An 18,998-nucleotide genomic window follows, 5' to 3' on the forward strand; every position below is an offset into this window, starting at 1 on the left:
TACATCAGGAATGACCAGAGTGTAGCCCACACTCATTTCTGTGCTGTGACCCTTGGCCTATTTAATGATTTTTTTTTTCTTTAAGGAGAACATACATGGTTCTCATTATTGTAGAGAAAATCTGAAAAGAGCCTACTATATAATAGGAAACATTCCGAAAAATAACCTTAGGCCACTTAGTTTACAAGTAGTTACAGTTTAACGGAAGTTGGCTGAAAGTACCAGTGCCGGCTTTTGTTGAGCTCCTAACCTCAAGTTAAAAAATGAGATCGTTTTGGGGCACCTGGCTTGCTTAGTCAGTGCGGCATGCGACTCTTGATCTTGGGTTGAGTTCAAGCCCTGTGTTGGGTGTAGAGATTACTAAAAAAATAAACTTAAAAATAAAAAAACCAACAGACTTCTTAATGACGTGGTTTTGCTGTTTGGGAGCACCTGGGTGGCTCAGTGGGTTAAGCCTCTGCCTTCGGCTCAGGTCATGATCTCAGGGTCCTGGGATCGAGCGGGGAGCCTGGGATCAGCGGGGACCCTGCTTCCCCCTTCTCTCTCTGCCTGCCTCTCTGCCTACTTGTGATCTCTGTCTGTGTCCAATAAATAAATAAAATCTATTTGAAGGACAAGAGCACGCATGTAAATAATTAGCTCTTCTTTCTCCCATTCCCGCCGCCTCTCTTCCAGGTCCTTTCCTGCTACCTTGCTACCAGGTGGGCAGCCAGCCCAGCACAGCCATGTTTCACAGCGAAGAAAATGGGTCGAAAGGAATGGATCCGTTGGTCCTTATTGATGCAATCGCTATTTGTATGGCATATGAAGAAAAGGAACTTTGCAAGATTGGGGAGGTGGCCCTAGCGGTGATATTTGATGTTGCAAGTATCATCCTGGGCTCAAAGGAGAGGGTAAGGAAGGGCTGAGGAGTAGTTGGGCTTGTTGGTGCCTGTGGGTAGTCCTTCTAGAAACTGGTTCCATGGGGGGGCTGACAGCACGGTGTGTCTGTGTGTTTCTCCCCAGGCGTGCCAGCTGCCTCTGTTCTCATACATCGTGGAGCGCTTGTGCGCGTGTTGCTATGAGCAGGCCTGGTATGCAAAGCTGGGGGGTGTGGTGTCCATTAAGTTTCTCATGGAGCGGCTGCCTCTCACTTGGGTTCTCCAGAACCAGCAGACATTCCTCAAGGCACTTCTCTTTGTCATGATGGACTTGACTGGAGAGGTAGGTGATGGGGGGCCCCAGACCTATCCAAGCGGTTCCAGAAGCTGACTTGCCAAGACCATAGTTAGTATGAAGCCCTTCTGCTAGCCTGCTCTCCTAGAGGCCTAGATTTCATTACCGCGTCTTTCACACGAGGACAGATCAGGACCCCCGTAGGCTTATCCTGGTTACCTGAATATCTGCGTCGATGAAGAACCATCCCAGACCGGAGCACGTAACACGGTGCCTCTGTAGAGGGAAGTCGTCGTCCTCGCTCTTGCCTTAGGGCTAAATAGTGCACGTGCTGCAGGAGTTTCTCTGGAAGTCGAGTTTCCACGAAGCTGTGCGCAGGTGTAACGCACATAGTACGTGGTGGGCGTTTCCAGCTCCTCCATTTGGGAAATGCAGGAGTTTGTGTATGTCGCCATGTTCTTTCTGGAGTGACTACAGCAGGCTGAGGTGCCGTGGCCGCTGAAGTATTGTGTGCAGGTTACGACGCGGTCTTGGTGAACCAGCGGGGATGGGGGTGGATCCGCAGTGACAGTCCCTTTCATTCCTTTCATCCCTGGCCCACAGGTTTCCAATGGGGCCGTCGCCATGGCAAAGACCACCCTGGAGCAGCTTCTGATGAGGTGCGCGACGCCGCTGAAGGACGAGGAGCGAGCCGAAGAGATCGTGGCCGCCCAGGAGAAGTCCTTTCACCACGTGACACACGACTTGGTCCGAGAAGTCACCTCTCCAAATTCCACTGTGCGAAAGCAGGCCATGCACTCACTGCAGGTCTTGGCCCAGGTCACTGGAAAAAGTGTCACTGTGATCATGGAGCCCCATAAAGAGGTGAGATTTCTGTCCCCGGAACAAGGATAATTGGAGCAACGCTTCTGAGACCTTTTTCCCTCATATCTGACTCGAAGAGGATACATAATCTGTATTATCGTGTCCGCTTCACCAGGTGCTACTGTATATGCTCTCTTTGACCTCAGGGACGCAGAAAGCAGTGCGCTTATGTTGACGGCTGTATCCGTAGTGGTTAGCATCCAGAGAACAGAAGGCGGTTTCCTGGGTCTCTAGCAAAATCTGGTTGCTCTTCTCTTTTTTAAGAGCGGTTACCCGGCAGGGGGGTGGGTGGAGCGCAGCTGGGTGGCTCAGTGTTAAGGTTAAGCCTCTGCCTTCGGCTCAGGTCATGATCTCCGGGTCCTGGGATCAAGCCCTAAATCGGGCTCCCTGCTCAGCTGGGAGCCTGCTGTCCCCTCTCTGCCCGCCTCTCTGCCTACTTGTGCTCTCTTTCTCTCTCTCTATCAAATAAATAAAAATAAAAATCTTTAAAGAGCAGTTACTTGGGAGACTTCGGAGTTCAGTGTACCTGACATGTAACTATCCACCGGCCAGTTTTAACGCATGGAACGTACCTTCCCTTCCCCAACTAAAGGGCATCCTAACCTTTCCTGTCACGGATTTCAGATTGATAGTCGCTTTAGAATGTGGTGACGAGCAGAATTTGCTCTTCAAGGGACGGCCGGTTAGTGGTGCTTCCCCCTTGCCCCAGGTCCTCCAGGATATGGTCCCGCCGAAGAAGCATCTGCTCAGACACCAGCCTGCCAATGCGCAGATCGGCCTGATGGAGGGGAACACGTTTTGCACCACTCTGCAGCCCCGGCTCTTCACAATGGACCTCAACGTGGTGGAGCATAAGGTGTTCTACACAGAGGTAGGGGGGTGGAGGTGCGGCGTGGTGTGGATGGTGATGACGTGTGTCTGGTAACCTGTCTCTGTGCGCGAAGACTGGTCAGGCAGCACTCAGAGAAGGCGCGGGTGGTGACCCCAGGGGACCGGCTCTAACCTGGCACAGCGCAGGTACGTGACAGGAGGTAGGCCTGCTGACGGGAGTGGTCCTACCCAACGCGGCTGTGTTCTGAGGCCTTCTCCAGGGCACCTCGCTCTGCAGAGCCTTAAGAATGTAATCTAGAGAAAGATGGACTCTGCTTTGACCACTCTAATCAGCTGGTGTCCAGAGTAAGATGGGCTCAGAGCGAGCGCCAGGGCATCGAATGTATTTGTCCCCTGAGAACGTGCCGTGTGCTGTTCAGAACTTACTGCACACGAGGGCCATCATTTAGCTCTGACAGCTCTCTGTGAACTGTAGATTCCGATTATTCTCATTAGGGTAGCGGCAGATGGCATTCTGCAAGTGTTTCTCTCTCTGAACATTCTAGTATGGGGAGGTATTAGAAACAAATCGAACTATAGATACGGTCAAGTTCTAGCTATTAATTCATAGAATGCAGTAATGGTCTGGTGCTCAATCCCAATGTGAGATTTTTTTTAAGACCCGAATTTTTTAAGACCTAAGGCATTGTTAGAGTAGACGGAGGCAAAAGTCATAAGGAAGCGACTTCTTTCTGATCCACACTAAGTTTGAATTTCCAATTATGGAAAATTTACCTCTTGAGTTTTTAAGTTCTATGTATTTATGTGGACATGGAATCCAATGATCACTTGGTCTAGCTTTGATCTTTTATACCTTGTTGCATCCCTTGTGTAGGTGTCCTAGTTCATGTGACCTGACAGAGGTCCTAGGAGAGCCACCAGAGAATGGGGGGAAGTTTCCCTTTGCTGGTTCCAGAGGCAGATGTATTTTAACCTTTGTGGAAAATTCCTCACTAAGCTTAAGGCCAGAACCTGGTGGTGTTGAGTGATAAATCCCAAGGGATGTAACTGGTTTCCCAAGTGTTGATCAGAGCACTAGCTGTATCAGAACACGTGAGGGTCTTTTTAAAAACAAAGACTCTCCTGAGTTCTCAGGTCAAACCTACAATGGACTGGCTGCAGGCTTCCCAACTGATTCTGGTGCATGCTTGCTCTGTCCAGATAGAGCTGCCGACACAGGTGTCTGCACGTGTGTGCATACACACACATGTTGATACAGGAGGAGAGTTGTAGTGATGGAGTGGAGTAAGGTGGTAACTCGAAGTGCTTTTGGTATATATATCCTTTTTTGCTGTTTGAAATCTTTTACTAGGTAGGAATCTTTGAGGGAAAAAAGGTGACAGTAAAGTTTATACCGTTTCCCCAGGATGTACATACGTAGAAGGGGAAAACAGTAGCAGAACAACACACATGATAATTTGTGTTTTAGATACATCAGTATATACTGGGGTATCATAAAATGTCCAGAAAGATAGCTACAGGAATTTCTGAGTTACGATATTCTCCGTGACTTTCAGCGACTTTCTTTGTACTTGACTGTGCTTTGTGGGGGGAGAAAAAAAAGTGTTAAGCACTCCAGGATCGAATCACAGCACCCATTTGTCGGGCTCCAGCCCACGGCTCTGGAAAGCAGCTCTGAATACAGAGGGAGACGTACCTGCCATCATATTTGCAGTTCAGGTGACCCCCGGGGTGGGGAAACCGTGTTACAGTATCAGAGTGGGGGAGAAAATGTCTAAGAATTTATTTCACTGATGAAGCTGATAGTTTGCTTGAGAGGGAAGCTCTGTCACGTTCGATATTAAATTCCCCAGGGTGTGAGTTTAGTTTGTCAGTTAGTTGTGTTGCATGTGTGTAAGATTGCTGTGTTCTGTTATTTTCAAGGTTACTGTGTCTTTGCAGAAAGAGCTGGCTAAATTAAGTTGTTTTATCTTTCACAGCTGTTAAATCTGTGTGAGGCTGAAGACTCAGCCTTGACAAAGCTGCCCTGTTACAAAAGCCTTCCGTCACTCGTTCCCTTGCGAATTGCGGCATTAAGTAAGTTCATGTGCGTTAAGTCTGAAACAAGTCATGGGTACAAAGGTGCAAGGAGGCAGTGGCCTTTTGGGGGGTTTTATTTTTTTATGTTCTTTCTAAGGTGGGACAGTTACATTTGTCTGTTTCTTAAACGACATGATGAGGTGTCGACGGGTCGTATAGATGGTTAGGATTTAAACAGTTGTTTACTCTTACAAACTATGTATTTTACTTTATGGTGATTAATTCAGTGCTGTAGTTCACTGCTGAATCCAGTACTGTAGTTGAAGAGCGTAGTCCTAGTGTTCATATATTGCCAGTTCGCCCAATCGGAGGATACGGGAAGATATGCTATAACCTTCAAAGGCTTTTCAGTGGTTCCATGGCATTTGAGAATCCTGCTCTCTCTAGGCTTTCATGACCAGCGTCAGCTGCATTGTTGAATTTTATTGACTTGAATTCTTCTCACTTAGAAGCATCATTTCCCCCCCACTATTTTTTTTTTTCCCTGAATAAATACGTAGTAAAGTTTTTTTAGTTGACTTGGTCTTTTGCCTTGTTGGTTTCTATACTCTACGTGAAATGTTGCCAGAATCCTCCTTGAATTAGAGGTAGACAAATTGAGAGGCATATCATATTACCTGTGCTCAGGTGCAGGGCTGCGGTGTGGACGACAGCAGGGGGGTGGGGGGAGGCTCTCTGTAGCCAAGTTTGGCAGCTTTGTTCTTTGGTGGGGATTCCTTTCTTCCGGCACCTCTCATGCAATCCTGTTGGCTAACAGTCGCATTGCTCTAGAGGATTGAGGTGTGTTTCCTTTTCCCAGAGCATTTGTGTTTTCAAAGCCTCGAACTCTCCACGGTGGTTGGAGGCTGCCTGATAAGACACGGATAGCGGAAGAGAAGTCAGGCGCTCTGTGTGTGTGTGTGTGTGTGTGTGTGTGTGTGTTCGTTCCCTCCCTCAGCGCTAGAGTTCAAGGCCAGCCCTCTCTGTCACTTTGTTGTGCGTCTGCCCACAGCTCAGCCCTCCCCTCACCCTGTGTGGGGGTGACTTGGGGAAGGGGTGTCAGTGGGTGCTCCCTCTTTTCCCCCTCCAGCCCTTCTAATATCTGGAAGGGGTTGTATGTGTCACGGCCTTTCTGAGAGGCTGTTGACTTCCCTCTTAGATAACACAAACACGTGTTAGGGGACCATGTGTTCTTTGGTCTTCCTCACGGCCAGACACTCGGCAGGTGCTTCAGTGATTCATACTTGGTGTTGGTTGGGAAGAGCCTTTAGACGAGGACATTGTTCATATATGGTTTTCAGGTTAATAATGAAAGTGTATTGATCTCTCTTCCTAAAGATGCGCTTGCTGCCTGCAATTACCTTCCTCAGTCCAGGGAGAAGATCATCGCTGCACTCTTCAAGGCCCTGAATTCCACAAACAGCGAGCTGCAGGAGGCCGGAGAAGCCTGCATGAGAAAGGTGAGCAGGTGGCGTGTGCGCGCAAATGCGCATCTGTCCTGTCACCGGGCTTCTTCCTGATCACGTTTACCTGGTTTGTACGCCTGGAAGTCTGCCTCGCGTGAACACACACGGTAGTCCAGTACTGTCTCTGCTTGTTTCCTAGTCGCACTTGTTTAAAATATTCAACAGTAATGACGAGTCTCTGTTCCCTGATAAATTTTTGGAATGTGCATGGTTAATACTCCACAAATTGGCTGCCAGAGCCAAATGAGTTTATTTTGTTATAAAGTGTTTTCTCTTGGCTATTTTCCTCTGTAACTTTTCTTTTTTTTTAAAATAGTTTTTGGAAGGTGCTACCATAGAAGTAGATCAAATTCATACGCACATGCGGCCTTTGTTGATGATGCTGGGCGATTATCGAAGCTTGACGCTGAATGTCGTGAATCGTCTCACTTCCGTCACCAGGCTCTTCCCAAACTCCTTCAATGATAAATTTTGTGATCAGATGATGGTAAGCCAAATGCATTTAAACGTAGTCAGTAATGAACCTAATATTTTAACTTATTTTTTTTAGGTAAGTAATAGATATATGTGTGTATATATACATGGTTTAAAGTTTTAGGAAGTGTGAAAGGGGTACTGTGAAAGCCCCTCCCGTCCCTGTCCTCCGCTGCCCGCCTCCCCTGCCCAGGGACCGCCACCAGTGCTAACGGTTTCCTAAATGTCAGTCTAGAGGTGTTTTATATTTGTTGTAGGACGTACATATATTCTTTTTTGTTTCCCTCAAAAGGAAGCACCATATACACAAGAGTTCTTACTTTTTCTATTTGCCACTCATCATTTCAGATCAAAACAGAAGTGCTTCTTCCTTGTCTCATGGCCGTGTACTGTTTCGTGGACATGCCAGAGTTCGTGGCACCGTTCCCCCACTGAGGGCATCTAGATTGTGCCCAGCCTTTTGCTATTACAGCCAGTGATGTAGTAAAAAAACATACAGGAACTTTAGAAGTCTTTAGGGTTTTAAAAATTACCATGTAATTATGCAAATAAAATACCTATTTGACAGTTTTTAAATTTGAAGTAGAAGCAGGTAAAGGAGATTGAAGTATTAATTGTCTTATGCATTCAGTTTTGCTTCTGGTAAGTAGAAGTTTATAAATAACTGAGGATTTCATGCTACATTATTGCAAACGTGCACGTACTTTTCATGCTTACGTTTCTCAAGTGGCCTTTGGCCATTTAGACGTCTCGGGATGAGAGGCTTCTGTCTCGGTAGCTGTGGTGTGTGTAGCGTGTGCGGAGTGCAGCTCTGTGGCTGTGCGAGGACCGCACAGCTTTGTACCTCACATACGGTTTCTTCGTCCTGCAGACACCCGAGAAAGGAACAGTGACCAAAACACCTTCACTGGGAGTGGGTAGTATTGTGGTTGGCCCTTAAAATCGTAGCTGACGTCCTGTTAGAGTGTTACCGGGAAGCAGTAGTCCATGGAACTAAGTTTTCCGAACTGGAAGGCTCCTTCCTCTTTAGCTTCCCAATGTGTGTAACCTACACGCCCTTCCGGCGTCCGCACGAACACACCCTTGTAGGCGTGGGCACGGCCCCTTCCCGACGCGAGCACCTGGGATCCGTGCCACATCTGTCACGTTGCTGCTCTCTTACCTGTGGCGTGTGACCCTTACGTGCCTTCCAGGTGGCACAGCGTTGTCCTTGGCCTCTCTGCCCTTCCCGCTGCCGTTTCTTGAGCCTTTGCCTGCCTGCCGGAGGCGACATGTTTGTGGCTCTTTCACTGGCAAACCACGGGGCACCTCGTTCGGTGCTCGTCATCTCCCCCGTGGTTAAGAGCGGCCTGGAGAGACTGCTGCCCCACCTCACAGTCCGCAGTTGCCGACGTAGGCCAGGGGCTGTGTGTCTGGTTTGTCGCGGGGACGTCCCCCCCTTTTTTGGCAGGAGAGCTGTTTCCAGAAGGGTTAGGATTTCTCTGAAAGCAGATAGCGTTGATGTACTTGGATAAAAAAGGACCGAGTTGCCATTTGTCCGGCCATTGTCCTCCGGCCCCCACCTTGCCCAGGTGCAGCCTAGGTCTGTGCCAACGGCGCGTTTGCAGCGGGTCTTCTGATGCGTCCTGTTTGCGCCGCGCTGAGGTGGGGGCAGCATAGCAGTCTTTGTTTTCCCACTAGGATTTGCTTTGGAGATGAACAGGTTAAGCCTTCAGCGTGATTTTAAGAGCCGAGACACTCTGCTGTGTAGAATTGGGCATTCATGAAATCAACTCCCCGATTTGGGGGGTTGATTTTTATTTTATTTTATTTTATTTTATTTTATTTTATTTTATTTTATTTTTATTTTATTTTATTTATTTAAATTTTTTTTTTAAGATTTTATTTATTTATTTGACAGAGAGAAATCACAAGTAGATGGAGAGGCAGGCAGAGAGAGAGAGAGAGGGAAGCAGGCTCCCTGCCGAGCAGAGACTCGATCCCAGGACCCTGAGATCATGACCTGAGCCGAAGGCAGCGGCTTAACCCACTGAGCCACCCAGGCACCCCCAAAATCGCCTTTTTAAAAATTCAAACTTGTTGTTACTTGACCTTGAAATCTCTCATGTGGGTATGTGCTACTGAGCTAGAAGTGAATTTATGTAGAACGAGTGTTATTTTTTTCCTTTGTGGCATCTGAAAGCAGAGTGCCGAGGTGAAGCAGCTGGCTGCTTCCTTTGCCTTTGGTTTTGTTCCTCTCTTACCTTTGGTAAAACAGCTGTTGTGGAAAGATGGATTTTCATGAACCTAGATCTTGGTGATTATTAATATCTTTCCAGAAATTTTACTGGCAAATAGCTTAACATACTAAGTTTCTTTGAAAGCATGTATATTTTAGTGTCTCTCAATGTGTGTTCTTTGGAACACTGGCCCCGTAAGTGTTTAGGTGGACTTAAGTCACCTGTCCCCAAGTCACTTTGACCATGGAATCCTTTTAAAGCAGCTAACTTCCTGTAGGGCTTCAGTGTGTGAAGAACAGGTTTTGGACAGTGGGGGCATGAAGATAGTTCTGTAATTTAGATAGTCTTGTGGTTTTACCTGCAGGCTCTGAGTACTTACCTGCCAGGCTTTGCAGGACGCCGTGGCTGGAAGACTGGCTGCCGCGTGCCTGGGCAGGCCAGAGTTGCTCTGGGCTCAGGGATCTCTCTTCTGTACTCTTGCCACAGAATACAGGGTCTTACCACATAATGATTGTCCTGCTTCTGCACAGGAGGGAATTGCTTCCTGTTCGCACTCGTTTGTGCGGCCTCTGAGATGGGATCCGTGCTTGGCCCATCCCCCAAGCCCCTCCTTGTTCCCACTGCTCTTTCGCCACACACAGTGGCCAGGCCTGCCTGTTGGTGGCTTCAGGGCCTTTGCATCTCCTTTTCTCTGCCTGGTGTGCTCTCTCTTGTGCTTCTGGAATGTCTTCCTCAGCAAGGTCCTCCGTGACCTTGACCACCTTCTCCAGCTGATTTCCTGTTCTTCTTCCACAACCCTTACCGTGACTGTGCCACAGCCAACGTCCATGGAGTTCACCTTGCTCTCCCCGCTAGAACCCGAGCTGGACCGAGGGTAGGGATGATGTCTGCCTGTTCACTTCTCCACCCCGGGGGTGCCTAGCCTGGTGCCCGGCTCCTCAAGGCGCTGCATGAACAGGTGCAGCGCAGAGTAACGTGGTCATAGGAGCGCAGCGGTAAAATGCCATTACCAGAATGGCCAGGTTTCAGGATGTTTCCTGTTACGTCAGGGCGAATTCAGCCCTCTGCTCATAGAACATGATGCACATGCCGGTTACTCCCTCTAGTTGAACGTTCGGGCTGTTTCAGATTCGAACACTGCCATCTTCACATGGAATATGATGGAAATTAATGATTACGTGTGAATTTTCATCTGAGAACAGCATGGAATTGAACTGATCACGTGTGAGAGAAGAATGTCTAAGGATGTTGTTTTTTCCAACAGCAACATCTACGGAAGTGGATGGAGGTGGTGGTCCTCACCCACAAAGGGGGCCAGAGGGGCGACGGAAACGTGAGTGACTTGTTTGCTTCTGGGAAGGGCACCCGGCCACTGCTGTTCACAATGTTAATATCGAAGCAGCAGGGCTTTTAATTAAAATCCCGGTCAGAAACCCAGTTTATGTGATTATAGTCATGTACGTTGTTGAACATCTTTTACTAGCAATTACAGTTTGCCTTTGTTTTTCTTAATTACTGGAACATTCCTCTTTGTGTTTCTTTAAAATCTCTTTTTGTTCACTTTAATACGTTTTCGTGGATAAGAACTCTGGGGTGCTTGTAATGTTAGTATTTTTAATTTTACTGGTTTTGCCGTAAAGTGTATAAAGTGTATTTTCTAGACTGTTCTTGGCAGCTGCTATTTGCATGAGTGTGCATTCCTCAGCCGTGGTTTCCCATTGCTTCCCATCATCACTGCCTCATGGAACTAAGTGTAGGTTTCAGGGCTTCAGACACTGAGGAGAACGTAGCAAAGCATCACGTAGATACTGGCATGTCTGTTGACGGGTTTGAATCCCCACCCCAACTCTTTGCCAAAAATCAAACGGCCAGTCAGTACTTGAAAACCCATTTTCATGGCTTTCAGGGAAAGCTACTTTAGGTAAATTTTTTTATGTGTCTGATGTTGGTCATTTTAAGACTTCACTCTTAAAAATAATGGTTCTTGCTGTTTTGAATCTAATCTGTGTATGTTAATATTCGTTTAAAATACTTTCCAAGTTGAGGACTGTTCAATCGGTAGGATCGTGTTTTCCCTAAGGTCCTGTTACACCTGGTGAAATTGTATGGCAGTGTCCTAACGAGGGGATGCTATAGCTCCTCAGAGGCATAATCAACGTGGCTTTTTGTCTTCCTCCGCGCATTTGTCGGATGCTGTGTTTCATCCCAACTTGGAATTTTTTTTCCTTTGGCTTTATTATGCTTTGTTTTGGCCATCCTGTGTCAAGGTGTTTTGTTTATGTAAGTCTCAATTCCTGCTGCTTTTAAAAACAGCCAACTAAAGCAAAATTAAACCAGGATTTTACACTTTTTTTAGGAGTGTTCTACCACCATGACCTCTCGGGAGGTCTGTTATTTATACACAAAGGGAAAAATCAGGAACTCTTCGTGGGGGAGAGCAGAGTGTATATTCAAAGCCTAAACTCTTGGGAGTAGGTACAGGTATCTCCGTGCCTTTCCTCCCCGTCTCTCATCCGCTAGGTATTTTTGTTTTAAATTTTATATTTGTTTTATAATCTGTTAATTTTCTGAAACGCACAGTTCTAGAATAAACATCGAACAACCTCTAGGGGGCAAGTGAATGATTTCCATTAGTTCAGAAAGATTCCATTAACTTTTACGGCATATTATTCGGAGGGCTTCTTGGATGGGGCAGAGGCAGTGGGCAGGAGACGGAGCTGTGGATACTGGAAAGTCTTCCAGCTCCTACAGAAACGTGTTGTGACTTCCTGACCGGCCTGGGAACACCCAGCTCTGCGGGGGTGGCCTCAGGCCGTGGGTTCATGAGAAGCGTGCCCAGTGTCATTGTCTTCCCCCGAGGACAAGCCGCCTTTCTATCCTTGAGCTCTGATCATTTTTTATGAATGTTGTTCAGGGTTGGGGATGGATCTTAGATCGTAGTCTGCCCCCATTTGGTTGACTCCCAAAATAATATTACACGATCGGTGTACCTACAACTGAAGACGTGTTAAACAGTTGACTAAAATAAAACAAATACGAGCTTTTCTGTGATGCTGTGTACCCTGAAGATCAGAGCTCTGCACGAGCACCATTTTTAGGAAGGTTTGCTGCTTAGCGTTAAGCTCCCGGGGGAGGGCTCCTGACCCCTTGCGGTGCGGTGTCTCTTGTGTGCGTACACAGCTTCCCAGAATAACCCAGCTCTCTGTGGGCAGCGTCCTAGCCTGCGGGTCTCTCTGGGGGTGGGGGCCTCACACGTGCCCCGTTCCGGGGGCTAAACCACCTGGTACTGTCCTGACCTCCGCTGGGAAAGAGGAAGAGCATTTCGTTAAAGTCAGTGCTGCACCCAAGATCGTAACTTACTCGAAACAGAAACAGAGTTTTAAATGTATTTGCTTACAGTCGTTTCTCCCCCTGGGCCAGGATTCCGAAATTCCTGCTTTTAAAATTCCTGACATAGGGAAGGGACATGCGCTGTCCCACACTCTCCAAAGGGCTCTGTTTTGACGTCTGAAGGGTGGAAGGTGTACTTTTTTGCTGCTGAGCATTTGCCAATGACTGTGTGCTTTTTGATAATTGTCTTTACTGTCTTGTTTCCCCCCCAATAATCCTTACTGTGTATGAGTATATGGGAAGTTTTTATGTAAATAACATAAATAGAAAAAAAAAAGATGATTTTCCTCCCCATCCTCAGGAAAGCATTTCCGAGTGCGGGAGATGTTCCATGTCTCCATTCTGTCAGTTTGAGGTGAGAACAACCCTATTAAAGTCAGTTTATGACTTGCACTGTGAAGAACAGTTTATATTTTCTTTTCTTTTCTTTTCCTTTTTACCTTTTTGTTGCCTTTTTTCATGCTGTAATTTTTGCTTTGGTTCAGCCTGCCATGGAAGGGGTAGAGGTGAGAATCCCAGTGGAGACGCAGGAGGGGGTGTTGTCGTATTTGGTTTTGCTGTGACTTGTGGTTCTGTGGTGGACAGAGTGCGTTGTGCCTTGGAGTGCAGTGAGCCGTATCGTCTGTCTGTGGCAGAGTCGTATTAGTACCATTGCTGTGAACTGTCCGGATGCCAAGCATGTTTCCTTTTAGGACGTTTTAAGCAAGAGTCTAAGTTCTTTGGTTTTTCTACATGTTCGAATTGCAGTATGTCAACACTGTTTTAAGATTTGACTGGGTTTCGCTCTCAGAATGTTCGTATGAGCTCATACATCTAACAGCCTCTTGGGAGGAAACCACACAGAGAGTCTCATACCTGCTAGGAGTTGGGAGGAGCTATTTTCTTTCACACTGCCAAGTGCCTGCCTGCCTGGAGTTTACCACCTCCGCGCCCAGTCCCCCCGCATCGCTCGCTCACGCACACCACACCGACGTCGTCCCTACACTGGGACTTCGGACATTCAGACCCCTAGCTTTCCCTCGGCTGTAAAATGGGGATGATCACATCCGTCAGTCCTATCTTCCGGTGGTGGTGTGATTGCTTGCACTTCGAAAACGAAAACCCATAATGCAAAAGTGCCATTATGCGCAGGTTGTGATTTTAGAACAGAGCTTGCTCTGTGTGAAGACCTGGAAATTCTGTAGAAGAGAGCTCTACAGGAGAGGTGGGGTGACCCTGAGCCCCGTTTTGTCATTTCTTCCCCAGCTCACTGTTTGGCCTTTGCTTTGGTAGAGGCTTTCGGGGAAGTATCACAGATGCCCCTGGGGTGTGGTCCCTCCTGACGAGTGTTTATCATCCCCGTTTTACTGTGCTTAGTGTGACGGGCCTCCTGTTGCACACGAGGCAGGGCAGTACATCAGGGAGTCTTCCCTTGTCTGGCCAGGGCGCTGGTCACGTGGGGTCTCTTTGAATTGCGGATTCCAAACCATGGGGACCGCCACTGAGAGCAAAACGTTGGAACAAGAGACATTGACCATGGAGCTCTTAGCACCTTAAAAAGTGCAGATATCTTGGCATTTCACAGTTTTCATACGCTTCAGTAGGAGTGTGTCAGCCTCATAAGCCTGGTTGACAAATACTTAGTACCATGGTCAGTTTATTTACATTAATGTCTAATTTTCAGGATAAATACTGGATGTTTTGAAGACTTTCTTTGTGCTAAGTTTTGAGGGCAGAAGGAATCTGTGCCCTCAGACCTTAGTGTATCGGGAAGACCCCATGATGTCACAGCAAAGCGGGGGAATCGTAACACTGTCCCCTCCTCCAGGAGGGGCTGGTGCAGGCAACCCAGCAGCTCACTTCCAACCCCTGGCCCTGTTCTTGAAAACAGACACAGCACAATCACGTCAGGTGTACACAGCTCCATCTCCTCCTCCATGGACAGATAAAATCTCAAGGCCAAGGGCAGTTACTTTCCTTGAGCCACAGCAGTAACCTGACATTGGTCAGCTTGTGGCTTTTTACATGTTAACTCTTCGCTTCTGGTGGCTAGCCTTGCGAATGGAGCTAGACCGTAGTAGGGTCTGTAGTAATGTTGGTATCTCTAGCTGGCAACGTTAATTGGCCTATTTTGTAATTTCTGGTTTTCTTCACTAGGAAATGAAAATTTGTTCAGCCATTATAAACCTTTTTCATCTGATCCCAGCTGCACCTCAAACTCTGGTCAAGCCTTTGTTAGAGGTGGTGATGAAAACAGAACGGGCTATGTTGATTGAGGTAATGGTCAAACTCGGGCTTACTTCTGATCCTTTCTCTTGTCTGCTGGCTTGTGATGTTTTCACGTTGTTATATTTTAGATGCATTACTCTAACAGCATGAAGATGTCTGATGTTAATATTTGCTTATGGCTATAGCGCACACCAGTCACAAGGGGGAGACATGCCTCCTCCTGCCATGGTAGGTCGGTAGACCTACGACGCCGCAAGCCCTGAGAAGGTGCCGTTCCCCTCGTGTTTTCTAGGCTGGCAGTCCCTTCAGAGAGCCTCTGATCAAGTTCTTGACACGGCACCCCTCGCAGACGGTAGAGCTGTTCATGATGGAAGCGACGCTGAATGACCCCCAGTGGAGCAGAATGTTCATGGTGGGCACACGAGGAGCTGGAGTCGGGGTTCCCCGCAGACTTGTGTCAGCCGGTGTGCTCTGAAATCTGAAATTCGTAGTTCACTGTTCAGTGGCTCGGCTTTATTTTTCTGTCATGTATCCGAGTGTTAGAAACATCGTTGTTGGGCATGCAGAAAGTTAGAGTGGAGGAATCCTTTAGGATTTTGGTGGTGGTAACAAATGAATGAGCTGCTGAGGTTATGAGACCCCCATAATCACAAAGTATTATTACTGCTGAGAAGCACTTTTTTTTTTTTTTTTTTTTTAAGGTTGCTTATGGAGACTTTTTAGCCTGCCCGGAGAGATTTAGAAAGAACCTTAGAATTCAGAATATATAAATCTTTTGTGAGTTTGAAATGGCTTGTTTAAAAACAAGCTTAAAATGGCTTATTTTGTTTCGTTTTCAGAGTTTCTTAAAACACAAAGATGCCAGACCTCTGCGAGACGTGCTGGCAGCTAACCCCAACAGGTTCATCACTTTGTTGGTGCCCGGCGGCACGCAGACTGCCGTGCGCCCCGGCTCGCCCAGCACCAGCACCATGCGCCTGGACCTCCAGTTTCAGGCCATCAAGGTAGCCTCTCTTCCCTGAGCACCTGAAATCCTGAAAGTCTCGGCATGACACAGAGAGAACCCTGTCAGTTGCCTAACCCTGTCACTTCTTTGACAGATCATAAGTATTATAGTTAAGAATGACGACTCCTGGCTGGCCAATCAGCATTCTCTGGTGAGCCAGTTGAGACGCGTGTGGGTCAGCGAAACCTTCCAAGAAAGACACCGGAAGGAGAACATGGCTGCCACCAACTGGAAGGAGCCCAAGCTGCTGGCCTACTGTCTGCTGAATTACTGCAAGTGGGTGTATCTGTTTGCCTCCCATTGAGTGACTTGTTCTGTCCTACAGGCGAAGGCAGAGCCTGCCTGGGAGTTCGGGCTGAGCTGTGGTTCACTGGCCACGTGTAGTCACGTTTGTTACAGAGAGCGAACTGGGACTTTGAGCTGTCCAAAGTCAACTTAGGGACACCTGGGTGACCTAGTGGTTTCAAGCCTCTGCCTTCGGCTCAGGTCATGATCCTAGGGTCCTGGGATTGAGCCCCGCATCGGGCTCTCTGCTCAGCAGGGAGCCTGCTCAACCCCCGTCTCTGCCTGCCTCTCTGCCTACTTGTGATCTCTTGTCTGTCAAATAAATAAATAAAATCTTAAATAAATAAATAAATAAAAGGCAGCTCAAAGATCCTGCCTAGTCCTGAAGTGGGCCGGGACTTCATCTGTGCTCTCGCTTGACCCCGCAGAAGGAATTACGGCGATATAGAATTGCTGTTCCAGCTGCTCCGGGCCTTCACCGGTCGTTTTCTCTGCAACATGACGTTCTTGAAAGAGTATATGGAGGAAGAGATTCCCAAAAATTACAACATTTCTCAGAAACGTGCCCTGTTTTTTCGCTTTGTGGACTTCAATGACCCCAACTTTGGAGATGAACTGAAAGCCAAGGTGAGTTCCACTATTAGACGGTGGGAACTGTGGGCACTGGGGCGCGTTTCCTAGGGAAGTGAGGGCCTGTTCATCTGCTGTGTCTCTAGTGACACTTACATAGCATCTGGACTGTTGCTGAGGAAAATGCCCTTGTTGAGAAGCATACAGCAGGTCCTCGTGAACCAGTGCTGAGAAGTGGTTTGTTAGTGTCCTTGTTTTTAAAAAATGACTTGTCGGACATGAGAAGAGTAGACAGACTGATGTCACATTTCCTCCTGTTTTACTCTCCCTTTCCAGCTGATTGCTTGAGTTAAAAGTCGGGATGATGAGTCATACCTGTGACTGAGCTCTAGCTTCCCGGGTGCAAAGTGACCCCCTGGTGGTCCAACCCACCTTCGTAAAGAAATAAAGAGCATGGCTTTGCTTTCCTCCTCCTTCATTTTTAAATTTTTTTGTAGGTTCTGCAGCATATCTTGAATCCTGCTTTCTTATACAGCTTTGAGAAGGGGGAAGGAGAGCAGCTCTTGGGACCTCCCAACCCAGAAGGCGATAACCCGGAAAGCATCACCAGTGTGTTTATAACCAAGGTGGCATCACTAATAATATGTTGGCATCAAAAGTAACTCAGCAGATGCGTGAATGAGACAGAGAGAACGTGTACGTGTGTGTGTGTGTATGCATGTGTGATGGTTCGTTGAAATAAGTGTATTTCCCTAAGGTTCTTATGTTCCATGAGTGCGTTCATTTCTAGCAGAGCATTGTAGTTCTTACTGGTGCAGTTTTAAAGGCATCTTCACTTTAGAATAGACTGACTTTCCACACTAATAAGAGCCCTATGAGAAAAAGAACATATGTCCGTAAAAACTCAGATTATCAGTTATTTTGTAAAAACCCCTCTTGTTGGTCCACGTTTTTGAAGTACAGTTTTCATCTTTAGCTTTGCAAAAGAATCTACCAAAACCCAGTGGGAACAATCAGACCAGATCTGGTTCCCCCTTCCTTCTCCCCCCCCCCCCCCAGGACCTTTTGTTGTCAAGTTCGCAAAACTGTTGCCTTGGCAGCCCGGTTGTCTAAAGTTACCTTAGGTGTTACAGTGTGCGTTTCTTATGGCTGCGTTTCCTGTTTGCACCAGAGGGGGCGTGTGTTCCTGGGGCGGGGGAGGGGGGCGGCTGTCCTTCGCAGGTCAGGCCTTTGAACTTTGCTGGCGGGCGCTGTGTCAGTTTTAGGTTGTGGAGCGTGTGGTTTACCCGTTGTTCGCTGGGATGCTGTGAGCCCCACGCATGCCTCGCAGCACGCCGCAGCTGCCTGAACGCCCTTGGGAAGGACTCAGTTTCTCACCCGTCTGTCACTCTTCCGTCCTAGGATCCAGGTGGAGGGGACTGTTCCCATGGGCAGTTATTGGTCCTTACATAGTCTTTGTCCCATAAGACAGGCCTCTTTAAGGGGCGCCTGGGTGGCTCAGTGGGTTAAAGCCTCTGCCTTCGGCTCAGGTCATGATCCCAGGGTCCTGGGATCGAGTCCCGCATCCGGGCTCTCTGCTTAGCAAGGAGCCTGCTTCCCCCTCTCTCTGCCTGCCTTTCTGTCTACTTGTGATCTCTCTTCATCAAATAAATAAATACAATCTTTAAAAAAAAAAAAAAAGGCCTCTTTTCTGCAGTTTTCACCCCACCTCTACCTTCTCTAGGAATTCGAGCTGAGCCCAGGGAATCTTTTCGAGTCCCCGTGGTGATATTTGCCTTATTCTGGGCAGCTCTGCCACCCTCTCTGGACTGTCTTTGGGGTCGGATGCTGCTGACGCGGCACAAGTGAGTTGGGATCTGAGTGTTGGAGGAGGACAGATGGCAGCAGGCAGGTGGCGGCCCCAGGGTGGGGGCGTCGGTAAGCAGCCAGCCCAGGGAGAGGGGGGTTAGAGGACTAAAGGGACCCTGACGAAAGCACAGTTGTGGGGGGAGACTTCAGCCTTTCAGAGCTTTCTGGTAGACGGAAGGGGGTCAGGAAGCCCACTTGAAGGAGGATGCCAGCGGTGCACCAGATTTAGTAGAGACACGTGGGGTATTGCTGGAGGTGTACTTTTGTTTTTATATTCATAAAATGTAGGAATCTGATACTTGATTACGTAGAAAACTGTAACAGTTTCTGTAGAGATTTGTTTTCTGGGTAGCATTTTCTGATCACCATACTCAAAAATCAGGACAAGATCATTAATAACTGACTAGGAAAAAAAATCCCAATTACTTGGAATTAAACTCCACCCTGAATCAGTTACCTTGTATCAAAGAGGAGGCCCTCCTTGTCCCCTCAGATACCTTCACCCCCTGCAAGGGGCGCCTGCCCTTCACCATTGACATAAATGCAGGGAGTTTCTAATCCATGCAGGTGAAAGGGAAATTGATGTGACATCATTGCTTCCCTTGATGTTATATATGTTATATA

General features: G+C 47.6%; 1 protein-coding gene across 22 annotated transcripts in view; it reads left to right on the plus strand.

Annotated features, from left to right (window-relative positions):
- Positions 1 to 18,998, plus strand: part of TRRAP (transformation/transcription domain associated protein) — a 113,065-nt gene that overhangs the window by 39,907 nt on the left and 54,160 nt on the right. For 7 of the 22 annotated variants that reach the window (XM_082712679.1, XM_082712681.1, XM_082712699.1 and 4 more), the window contains exons 24-39: positions 676 to 893; positions 1,006 to 1,203; positions 1,759 to 2,019; positions 2,729 to 2,890; positions 4,830 to 4,926; positions 6,247 to 6,368; positions 6,691 to 6,861; positions 10,332 to 10,400; positions 12,759 to 12,812; positions 12,943 to 12,963; positions 14,594 to 14,713; positions 14,958 to 15,077; positions 15,505 to 15,669; positions 15,766 to 15,947; positions 16,385 to 16,583; positions 17,024 to 17,152. In XM_082712679.1, the coding sequence (XP_082568805.1) occupies positions 676 to 893; positions 1,006 to 1,203; positions 1,759 to 2,019; positions 2,729 to 2,890; positions 4,830 to 4,926; positions 6,247 to 6,368; positions 6,691 to 6,861; positions 10,332 to 10,400; positions 12,759 to 12,812; positions 12,943 to 12,963; positions 14,594 to 14,713; positions 14,958 to 15,077; positions 15,505 to 15,669; positions 15,766 to 15,947; positions 16,385 to 16,583; positions 17,024 to 17,152 (2,288 nt within the window). The remainder of the gene's footprint in view (positions 1 to 675; positions 894 to 1,005; positions 1,204 to 1,758; positions 2,020 to 2,728; positions 2,891 to 4,829; positions 4,927 to 6,246; positions 6,369 to 6,690; positions 6,862 to 10,331; positions 10,401 to 12,758; positions 12,813 to 12,942; positions 12,964 to 14,593; positions 14,714 to 14,957; positions 15,078 to 15,504; positions 15,670 to 15,765; positions 15,948 to 16,384; positions 16,584 to 17,023; positions 17,153 to 18,998) is intronic. The other 15 variants (XM_082712682.1, XM_082712691.1, XM_082712688.1 and 12 more) reach the window with 5 other exon arrangements.

This window comes from Mustela nivalis (genome assembly GCF_964662115.1).
Source record: "Mustela nivalis genome assembly, chromosome: 19".
Taxonomy (NCBI): Eukaryota; Metazoa; Chordata; class Mammalia; order Carnivora; family Mustelidae; genus Mustela; species Mustela nivalis.